We start from the raw sequence: 11,912 nt of genomic DNA on the forward strand, positions 1-11,912 counted from the left end.
AACAACTATTGATTTGCATGGCGCATAGAGAAGTTTAGGAAGTATTCATACAAATTTTAGATGAAGAAATGCTCATATATAAATTGTAGCCCCTGTAGGATTTGTGGATTCGTAATTTATGACATTTAGATTCAAAATCATTTAGACATGCGTGACACCATGCATCAAAAGTTAGCTTATGCACCAACTTCGATCCTCACATGGAACCACGAGACTGCACATGCATATAGCATATCTCTTACTCTTTCATCCTCGCTTCATGCAAAAGAGTTAACCTTAAGGTATTATGTTTGGAACGACAAGGAATACAAGTCATCCTTCACCTCCTTATTAAATTTTAATTCAGTACTAAAACTGTCAACTACAATCACACATGGACCAACTACACAACTACTACAAGCCTCTAATAATATAATGGGTAGGGTATTAAAAGGAACCAACTAGTCAACTAAAGTTTAGGCAAAATGAAGTGATATATGATATGGTAAGAAAACTACCCATAAAGGGGGGTTAGTGGGTTTCATTCCAATGAACAATATGGACCAATCACACACGGTTAAAAAAAAAATTGGAAAAGAGTGTGCAGCTTGGGGTGTGGGTGATGCGTGGGTGTGGTGTGGCTTAGGTGAATAATGTTGGCTACCTGAAGTAGAGCCTCCCGAATGTCTGCACATTGAAATCTGATAGCTTTGACACTGTCAATGCGACTCTCCCATCGTGTAGCTGAAACTGATTTTTGAGAGTCAATCCAGTTATGTTATCTTTCAGAATCTACCATTTTTTAGTAGAGTTAGCAAACGTTGTGTAGATACGTTGGATGATTCCAAAAAAGTCTTTAGCTCTGCCACAAGTCTTAGTAGCCATATCACAAAGTGTTAAATTAAGGCTATGACAACCAAAAGTATGAATGATTAATATTACCTTCAGGGCCTTAGCGCCTCGTTGTTGCCGTCAGTTCGTCACGCCCGGTCCCTTGCGATCAGGTCTCGATACAGTGCCCGTGCCGGTGGCCGATAGGCATCAGATGATAGCGGTGGCGGTAGGATAGGAGACGTACGTGAGAACTGCTTGATCTGATTCAGTTTGGGATCGGCAACATCCAGTCTAGCGGCCGGCAACAAGACATTTTTTATCGGCCCTGTACGGTCGCTCATCCTGCACATCCACAAGGACGGCCCTGAAAACTATACTAACATCTCGCAACAGTTTCATCATCACATTACAAATTTCTGGTTTCTACCTAACTCCAGATGTTATTGGTGACTGTAACTCTACCTGACAACAAGAAAAAGTGAAATCCATGTGTATTGTGGGGTGGAAAATTAATTATAGCTAGTTTTTCACGCCAATTGATCCACCCCAATATATGTGGATGGGATGAATTGAAGTGCAATCAAACAAAACCCTTGATGAAGATGGTTGTCTTATAAATGACATACTTGATAAATGAGCGAACCAGATGCGATATTGTAATGGAAAAATAATCAAGATTTATTCCACCAATCAAAGTAAAACAAAAAAGCCAGGGAAGAAATAAAGAAAACCAAAACAAATATGAAAAAATATTGGCATCGTTGTAGCAGAGATTGGTGCCAATTTGGATATGAAAACATTTTCTTTCTTATGTTGCATGAATGTGTCATTCAGTCCCTGGGATTAGAACTTCTATTTAATATTTTCCTGGACAGGCCAGTGCATGTACACATAAATATTGTTTCACAAAAAAAATAGACCGCCAATTTTGTGTTATGATACAATTTTAATTGCATTGAATAAAGGAAATTGTTTTGGCTATATGTATTTGTAGTTGCATTTGTTCGTAAAGACCATTTTCAATTCATAAAGGGTCCCAAATTCTGAGGTAAAATCACATCAGATAGAAGAACAGATCACTATAAGACAACTGGATGATATAAACTGTATGCAGTTCGTCAAAGAATATTTTCTAAACTTATGTCCTGGGAAATAATAAAGGAATCGTAGGCCTGCTGCAACATGAAACAGTGTCATCCTCTGTCACCACCAAGATTTCACACAGGAAGGTAATAAATTTTCATATGATTCCATGTGTGATGGTCAACATTCACAACCATGAAAACCAGTGCGAAGCAATATATGCCAATTCTTGATTGGTACTTTAACATCACTGATAATAAAACCCGCGGTGCTTGTCAAGGATAATATGAAACATTATCGCTGTCATCATTAACGGGAAAAGATGAAAAAGTGCAACGAATACAAATACATAGATTATAACTAAAGAGAATTCACCAATATTATTGAAAACAAAATCCCATCGTTCCAAGAGGACCAAGACTAATCAATATTGCAGACGACGCCTAATTAGATTTGACTGGGAAGTATGGGATATCTTAAAATATTCCTTCATCTTGTGGACAACAGCTGATGATGGCATCAAGTTTGCCAAGTCGTTGCTAATTACTCCTCAAAATGGTCCAGATGATTCATATCCAATTTCCAAACAAGTTCCTCGCTAGCTGAGCTGAAGTGAATAAAATAAAACATTGATTAGTCTAGTACGTGTACAGATAATCATGTAAAATATGTAAAAACATCTACAATATAGCAAGAAACATCTATGACAAGGAGAAAGCAATTGCATAGATTGAAGAGATGAAAAGTCATGGTTAAGCTAGCATCTACGACGTGCTATTAATGCTTTGTCATAGTATATATTCAGCATCTCATTTAACATTGAACTGACTTAATAAAATATACTCAAATGACTCAAGTACCCATGGATTAAATTAAGGATTTTCTTCCTCAAACTATGCTTTCATTTTTAATAAACTTCGCTAAATTTAAGCATGGCCATATAGAATACTCTACATTTCAGCATATATTTTAGAAGTCATAATACTCTATATTCCATGCCAGGACGAATGGAGTAGTTACAGAAAAGTGTGTGTATATAGTACAAAATTTAATTTAAGGGGAATATAATAAACATTGCAAGACTAAAATATAAGATCAATTCAGCCGCACCAAGGATAATCTGGACACCTCGGCTATATACAGTCACTCGGCTATATACAGTCTACTCAAGGCAAGAGGGCAACAGAATGATCCCTCCTCGGTCTTCATCTAGAAGAATGCTGCACCACCAAAAGCACAAATGCTTCTATGGCTGCTGCTCAAGGGGAAGATCCAATGTCAACACAACCTCTTCCGTAAAAAGATGGTTGACTTCCCGAATTGCACGGTGTGCGGCGCAGGGCAAGAGACACACGATCACATCATTTTTCATGCCCAATTGCCTTGCAATCTGGTCATCGGTCTCCAAAACTCTAGTTCTCTCAAATGCAGTGACTGGCACAGCATATCAAAGATCAGGGTTATCCCTGATGACCCGCTTTGTGCTGCTGGCAGTTATGGAAGAGAAGAAACGCGTTTGTCTTCCGCGAGGAGCAAATTAATATCAGACAGCTCCTGATCCTTTGCAAAACTGACGCCAAGCTCTGGAAGCAGTACAGAATGCCAAAGAAGAGCAAAAAAGTGGCTGAAGAATGGACCAAAACTCTAGAGCAAGCGCTCGATCAAAATCCTATGTAATTCAGTGTAGCTTGTGCCTGGTGCTGCACTACTTCGGCAAAAACCCCTTGTAAAAAGTTTTTTGTAATCAGGCATTATGGCCTCAAGTCAATAAAGTTCAGGGTGGGGATCCCCCCCCACCCCCCCCTCTGAAATGTTCAAAAAAAAATATAAGATCAATTTGGGCCGTCAACAGGTTGTAGATAATTTGGGTCATTGTTGAAAACATTATGTAGCAATAATCCTAACATAGGAGAAAGAAAACAGTGCTAATGCAAATGGTTTGCACTAGATAATAAGTCCTTGCTTTCAAATAATAATATATGGGGGGAAAAGCAATATAAATGCATCATACCGCTAGCATTCAATCAGTTTTGTGAATCGTCACCAGAATCCTCGTCCACAACCTCAGACTTGGAGGGCATATATGGTGCATCTGACCACCAGCACTTGCAGTGCAAATGCTTGGATGCAGCGGCAGCAGCTTCCTTGGCAAGCCTCTCCTCCTCCCTTTTTTTGAGAAGCTCCTCTTTCTCCTTGAGGGCTTTGTAAACCTCAATGTATATAGACGCCCCCTTGAGCCTGCGAGCCTTCTTGGTGGCTCTTAAGCTTGTATCCTGTTGTTCCCCTTGTGCCTCCTCTTCTGAAACCTTGCGGCGGCCTACTGTGACTCTGAGGCATGCAGTATAACAAATTAATAGCCGGTTATTGTGGGCATTTAGTGGTAGGGTTAGTTCTCTCAAGGCTAAATATATAGTTAATACCTTGCTGTAACAGGCTATATAGCCGACGACTAAAATAACAAAAAATTAAACGTGAGTACACAGATATATAGCAGGAGATTTGGTACCTTGCTCTGGAAACATCTTCTGAAACCTCGTGGTCTCCCTGTGCCACCTCATTGCAGCGTAGAACGTCTGTGGCGACTTGCTCTGCTACCCTCTCGTCGTCATCAATCAGCATGTCTGGCAGCGAATCAGCAACGAGGCGCGGTGCGGCAGTCTTCGGCTTCTTCTTCAAAGGTTGTTTCTCTTTGTACTTGGATGCAGATGTCGCCGCTGCTGGCTCCTGCTTCCTCTTGCCAGTGACAGCCTTTAAAACCTCATCATGGGAATCCACCACTCCTGCCTGCACCAAGGTAACAAATAGCAGTTAGCGGGTCTGTAGAGGATTAATGTCTATGTAGCGGATTGCGGATAGTGGGTGATACAGCGGATGCTAAGTTTCAATAACATTATCTAATAACCTCATATAATTTAGATCCAAGTATATCTTAATAATGACTTTTTCAAACTATAAAAATCAACTAAAAACAAAATGATAATAGACTAATAAACATCTAGGATACTATGCATAAATATAGATATTTATCTTTGTTTAAAGAGTTGATTCTCAATCAATTATATCTTAAATAAGAATGAACTAATTATGTACTGTACTTGGCTGCTATAACGGATTGCTACGTGAAATAATAGCCGTTATAGTGGCTTCCTATGTCAAATAGCAGAGCTAATTAGTTCCAATCCCCTATATCTAAGCCGCTATGTCATAGCCGCAGCGGTAACGAACCACTACCACGCCGCTACGAACACTATTTATACCTTGGCCACCTGGTGGATGTTGCGAACAGCAGCGTCCACGACAACCCGCTCCACTGCCCTCTCAACCAGCTCGTCCGGCGTCGAGCTAGCAGCTGGGAGTGCGGCGCCAATCCTCCTCAGTGGGCTAGGTCTTGGCATGTTGTCCCTGACCTTGGCGAACATGGTCTGGACGCCGGTGGCGTCATCAAAGCCCACGCCGTCATCACTGGCTGTGATGAAGTCTCGAGGCACAGGCTCGTGACCAAGACCAGCAGCCTGCTGCGTGTGGCTGCGCCGGCTGACCTCGTTGCAGCGGAGAACGTCTTTGGCGACTTGCTCCGCTGCCCTCTTGTCGTCATCAATCAGGGTGCCTGGCAGCGAATCAGCAGCGAGAGAATGTGGCGCGGCAGTCTTCGGCTTCTTCTTCAAAGGTTGTTTCACCTTGTACTTAGATGCAGACGTCGCCGCTGCTGGCTCCTGCTTCCTCTTGCCGGCGACAGCCTTTAAAACCTTATCATGGGAATCCACCACTCCTGCCTGCACCAAGGTAACAAATAGCGGTTAGCGGGTCTGTAGAGGATTAACGTCTACGTAGCGGATTGCGGATAGTGGGTGCTATAGTGGATGATAAGTTTCAATAACATTATCTAATAACCTCCCTCATATAATTCAGATGCAAGTACATCTTAAATAATGACTTTTTAAAACTTGAAAAAAAAAACAACTAGAAACGAATTAATAATAGACTAATAAGCATCTAACTTACATAGCGTAAATATATATAGATATTTATTTGTATTCGAAGAGTTGATTCTTGATCAAATATATCTTAAATAAGAATGAACCAATTATGTTCTACACTTGGGCTGCTATAACAGACTGCTACGTGAAATAATAGCCGTTATAGCGACTTCCTGCGTCAAACAGAGAAGCTAAGTTTCAACCCGCTATATCTAAGCCGCTACGTCATAGCGGTAGCGGTAAGAGACCGCTACCTGCGGCTCGGCCGCTATGAACACAAGGCCTTGTTTAGTTCATTCCAAAAACCAAAAACTTTTCAAGATTTTTCGTCATATCAAATCTTGCACCACATGTATGAAGCTCTAAATATAGACGAAAACAAAAACTAATTAAACGGTTTATTTTTAAATTGTGAGATAAATCTTTTGAGTCTAATTAATCTATGAGGACAAAAATTGTCAAATAAAAATGAAAGTACTACAATACTAAAAAAAAATCGGAACTAAACAAGGCCTTATACCTTGGCCACCTGGTGGCTGCTGCGAACAGCGCCGTCCACGACAACCCGCTCCACTGCCCTCTCCTCAGCCAGCTTGTCCGGCATGGAGCTAGCAGCTGGGAGTGCGGCGCCAATCCTCCTCAGCGGGCTAGGTCTTCTTGGAATGTTGTCCCCGACCTTGGCGAACATGGTCTGGACGCCGGTGGCGTCATCAAAGCCCACGCCGTCATCACTAGCCGTGATGAAGTCTCGAGGCACAGGCTCGCGACGACCATGACCTGCAGCCTGCTGCGTGAGGCCGCGCCGGCTGATACCGGAGGAGATCAGGGCGCCGGCACTAGGCAGCGGAGCAACAGGGAGCTGCGGCGCGGCGCGATTCAGCGCCCCAAGCCTCATCTTCATAGCCACGTCGCCGACCTCTCCCTGGGCGACGGTGGTCTGGATCTGGACGCCGGTGGCGACCGTGGCGTCATCACTGGCCGTGATGAAGTCTCGAGGCACAGCCTCGCGACTGCAACCTGCAGCCTGCGGCGTGAGGCCGCGCCCGCTTATATCGGACGAGATCATCAGGGCGGCGGTTCTAGGCAGCGGAGCAGCAGCGAGCTCGAGGTGTGGTGCGGGGCGATTCAGCGCCCCATGCCTCATCTTCATAGGCACGACGCCGCCGACGCCTCCCTGGGCGACCGTGGTCTGGACGCCGGTGGCGTCATCACCGGCCGTGATGAAGTCTCGAGGCACAGGCTCGCGACTGCAACCTGTAGCCTGCTGCTTCGTGAGGCCGCGCCGGCGGCTGATACCGGACGAGATCATCCGGGCGCCGGCACTAGGCAGCGGAGCACGAGCACCAGCGAGGTGCTGCGCGGGGCGATTCAGCGCCCCATGCCTCATCTTCATAGGCACGTCGCCGCCGACGCCTCCCTGGGCGACCGTGGTCTGGACGCCGGTGGCGTCATAACCGGCCGTGATGAAGTCTCGAGGCATAGCCTCGCGAGTGCAACCTGCAGCCTGCTGCGCGAGGCCGCTCCCGCTGATACCGGACGAGATCATCAGGGCGCCGGCACTAGGCACCGGAGCAGCAGCGAGGTGCGCCCCATGCCTCATCTTCATAGGCACGTCGCCGCCGACCTCTCCCTGGGCGACCGTGGTCTGGACGCCGGTGGCGTCGTCATCACTGACCGTGATGAAGTCTTGAGGCACAGGCTCGCGGTCGCGGCCATGACCTGCAGCCTGTTGCGCGATGCCGCCCCCGCTGGTACCGGTACCGGACGAGATCAGGGCGGCGGCGCCAAGCTGCAGCCTGCGGATCTTGGCCCGCAGCTCCGCCTCCGTCTCAGCGGCCCGGCGGAGCTTGGACTCGCTCGCCTGGATCTTATCCAGCAGCTCGTCCATGTGCTCGTCGGCCGCACGGGCGAAGTCCTCGGCGTCGGCGAGCCTGCGCTCGCGCGCGGCGAACACGAGCGCCGCGTCGGCGAAGTCGTCCGCGCGGCGGGAGCGCTTCAGGTGGTCGACGAGATCCGCGGCCGACATAGCCACGAACGTGGGGTTGAGCCGTGGGGCGAGGAGGGCGTGACGATCAGCCGGAGGAGCCGCTTCGGCGGCGCGCGCTCGGGAGCTGCTGCCTCGGGCGCCGGATCCGCGGCCACCGGAGCTGGAGGCTGAGGCCATGCTTCGCTAGCTTGAGGGGATCGATCGACGCGCGCGGCGAGATGGCAGGAAGCAGCAGGAGTGTGCAGGACCACGAACCGGAGGTCCCTAGCTAGCTCCCCGCCGGCGAACCTAGCTGTAGAGATGGAGGCGGGCGCCGGTGAGTAGTACTTGCTATATATACGGCGGCGGGCGTAGGGATTCGGGAATGGGGGCAGCTAGCTAGCTAGGGCTCGCGCCGCCAGGTCGATCGGACGGCCGGAATGGAAGGTTGGTGTGGCTAGGGTTTGGATGGTGATGCGGCCTGGGAATCGGGTTTATTTGGGCAGGGAGGGACAGCGGGAGGAGTACTGTGAGCCCGTGAGAAACGGAGGCGCGCGGCCAACAACACGAGAGAAGTCTGCTACTGCCGCGCGCGCAGAACTAGCTGTAGTGACGTCAGCAGCTTTCGACCGGCCGCGTGCATGGTGCTGTAGGGCAAGCCTTGCTTTCGTGCACTGTGCTCTGTTTGAACCGTTTTGTTTGTCTGATGTGTGGACAGTATGGACCCACGGTGCCAGTGACCTAGCTGTGTCCGGCGCGCGTCGTGCTACTGCTTTGCGCCTCTCCCGCGCGCGGCGCGCGGCTGCTGGTTCGGTTGGCAGCCGTACATCGGACGCCGCTCGGATGACCGCTCCATCGGCCGCCGATCGGCCAGTATTCTGAAACCAGTGTGCTGCTGGTTTTTGTTTTTCAAAAGTTAATGGCAAAAGTATCCGGCCATATATTAGTAAACAAGAGGCATTTTACAATAATAAAAAACAAAAAAATAACACTATCATCAAGAGACAACAACAAAACTACCATCATAAGAAACACAACACTACGAACCTCATATACAACTCCTCCAATGGGTGGCAGGCGATTCTCCCCCGGCTAGAAGCGCAACCTGCGGCTGCCACGACTGAGAAGCAGCTTTCACAGGCTCAGAAAGATCACTCGACACATGCTTCAATTGTCTTTCCTACTCATACCAAATAGCGACTTGTCAATTACCATGGCGTTGTCTACACTGCCATGGCTTCTGTCACCTCGCCAAGGATTGCAAGCGGCCCAGGCATTCTACGAGGTCGATGGCGAAGGGTGGAGGCTTGCCATAGCACTATGCTCGGCGCGACACCCCACCGGCCTCCCCTCGTGACTGTCCATCATGCTCGAATGGGACCATGCAGGGGGCTATGAGGGCGCGCTGGGGGAATTCGACGACGACGATGGCATAGACAAGTCATTGTTGTTGAGCCAAATAAGCTCTAAACACAACCCAATTCGATGCAACGCTAGTTGTTGAGGATCGCCACCAACCTAACCAATGTCGGCCACCGTAGGCACCCTAGCCCAGAAGCCCTACCAAATGTGTATGCATCATACACTAGAAGCCAAGGCACCTCTGTGAAAGCCCAAGTTTGGTTTTGGTAATTAATGACACCAAGTTGCTAATGCCTTATGTTTAAGTGATTTGAGTTAGGCATAGCAACACATGTGATGAAGGTACATGGTGGCATGGAAAGGTGGCCACATGATCACAAAGGGATGAAGCATGAAGTGAAGATCATGATGATAGACGAGGAGCAAAAGTTATCAAGGCAAAGGTATAAACATAGGGTTTTACTTTTGCCGGTCTAAGATGAGTAGAGAAGTGATTGACTGGGTTTAGGATAGATAGCCGACTATCAAGAGGGGAAATCACGGTTATCTCTCGAATCAAGTGCTACTAGGTCCATATCTTGAGCATATGCATTAGGATCTAGTAAAGTGCTAACCTAACTCCTTTGGTAAAATGTTTGTGAAAAGCTAACACACATGCACTTTGGTGGTGGACACTTGTTGGTGTTAGCACAATTGTAAAGGAGGTGGAGTTCCTAGGGTTGAGAGGGGTTTGGGTTCCTCTCTCCCTCCCGCCGAGCTTGGGAGGCGGGATTCGGCACTTTTGAGAAAAAATAAGTGTATATTTTCTATTGCGCCTGTGGGAAATTTGGTGAAGTCGCGGGAGTGTTTTCTCACTGAGAAACACTCACCGGACGCTGAGTGCGGAGGCACCGGCCGCTGGCCTCAGCGTCCGGTGTGCTTGACCCTGCTAGGGTTAAGCACCGGACGCAATCTGAGAGCGTCCGGTGGTTAGCGTCCGGTGTGAGGGCGTTTTGCGACCCTCTCTGCGCATGGGTCCGGTGAGCACCGGACGCTACCAGTGCTTAGCGTCCGGTGACCCTGCGCTTTGCGACCCTCTCTGCGCATGAGTCCGGTGTGCTGCAGGTGACCGTTAGGATTTGACATGCGGGTTTCAAAGAGGACACATGGCCTTTCCCTGAGCACCGGACGCTGGGGGTCGAGCGTCCGGTGCCCCCGATTTCAGCCCAGTGAAAGTGGCCAACGGCTAGTTTCTTGGAGGGGGCTTATAAATTGAGGGTGGCCGGCTTTAGGAGGTTCACTCTTGCACATTTGATTACTTGAGACATACTTTGAGCTAGAGAACACTCCCTCCACTCATCTCCTTGCTTGATTGCTCATCCTAGTGAGATTGAGTGAGATTCAAGTGCATTGCTTTGAGAGTTGCATTTAGTGGCACTTGATTCTTGAGTTTGCTGCGGATTTCTTGTTACTCTTGGGTGTTTCCCGACGCCCTAGACGGCTTGGAGCAGCGGTGGTGTTGAGCTCGTGATTGGAGATTGTTTCGAGCCTCACCAAGTGATTTGTGAGGGGTTCTTGAGCCTTCCCCGCGGGAGATCGCAATTGGCTACTCTAGTGGATTGCTCGTGGCTTGGAGGATCCCCATCTTGTGAGTGGATGTGCGGCACCCGCTGAGGGTTTGGCTTTGGATTGCCAATTAGCTCGTGATCCATCAAGTGGGTGTATCGCCACAACGAGGAGTAGCTTGCCGGGAAGCAAGTGAACCTCGGTAAAAAATCTTGTGTCATCTCTTGCCGAGGTCTCTCTTGTGATTGTGCACATGATTGATTGAATATATTTCTACTCTACAACGTCGGTATAACAATCACTCCCCTCTCCTTTACCTTTGTGCATACCTTGCTAGTTGTGTAGCTTGCTTAGCTTAGCTATCTTGTTTAGGAGTGTAGCAAGCTTCTAGTTGTGCTTTTTTGTTGTAACTAGTGTTTAGCTTTCTTGCTAGACTTGTGTAGGTGGCTTGCATAGCTTAGTTGTGCTAGTGCTAGAATAGCTTCGCCTTTTGTTTTACTAATCAACTTGTCTAGTTGAAGATTGTAGAATTTTTAAATAGGCTATTCACCCCTCCTCTAGCCATTTGGACCTTTCACTCTACACGCCACAACATCCGTGTCATAGGCCACAAAGCCTCGCAGGTTGTCACTAACGACCGCATGAATAGGGGAGAGAAGTTGTCGCAGAGTTGCACCACCTCCGTCTCTAGATCGAACCACCATTCAAGCCACAGTAGCAACCACCTAAGACCACCGCCCATCCACATTGCCGACCACGCAAATCCTAGCATGACAACCAAGGCCCACCTAGGGGTTGATAGATCTGCATAAGGATATGACGAATTTGGCAAACAAAGCATCGGACCGACCCGACAGCACCAAGGATGCACGTCGCACCACTCTACTCGCCTTGTTTATATAGTCCATTACATGACCCAATGTACATACATGCAAGTAGACACCCTACTCCTAGTAGGATTCTACATTCAAATTCTAGGAGAATTAGAAGTCCTAGTAGTACCTACACCTCTATTGAGTCCTATTACAAGTAGAATTTCAGTCACCGTACAACAATCTCCACCTTTCAACTTAACTGTCTCCATCGAAACTCTGGTATATCAAATAACAGTGAATTTTTTATTTTAGTATTTGGTGGGGATTGTTAGATTCAACTATGGGCTTGGC

At 47.7% G+C, this 11,912-nt stretch overlaps 1 protein-coding gene across 1 annotated transcript; it reads right to left on the reverse strand.

Moving 5' to 3' along the window:
• LOC110433073 lies at positions 2,179–8,260 on the reverse strand. Its single transcript, XM_021454687.1, has 5 exons — positions 6,394–8,260; positions 5,154–5,669; positions 4,403–4,680; positions 3,908–4,224; positions 2,179–2,503 (listed from the first exon to the last, which is right to left on the reverse strand). Exons 1-4 carry the CDS (start codon positions 8,035–8,037, stop codon positions 3,921–3,923), a joined length of 2,742 nt encoding a protein of 913 aa, XP_021310362.1. The 5' UTR covers positions 8,038–8,260; the 3' UTR covers positions 2,179–2,503; positions 3,908–3,920.

This window comes from Sorghum bicolor, chromosome 2 (assembly GCF_000003195.3).
Source record: "Sorghum bicolor cultivar BTx623 chromosome 2, Sorghum_bicolor_NCBIv3, whole genome shotgun sequence".
NCBI lineage: Eukaryota > Viridiplantae > Streptophyta > Magnoliopsida > Poales > Poaceae > Sorghum > Sorghum bicolor.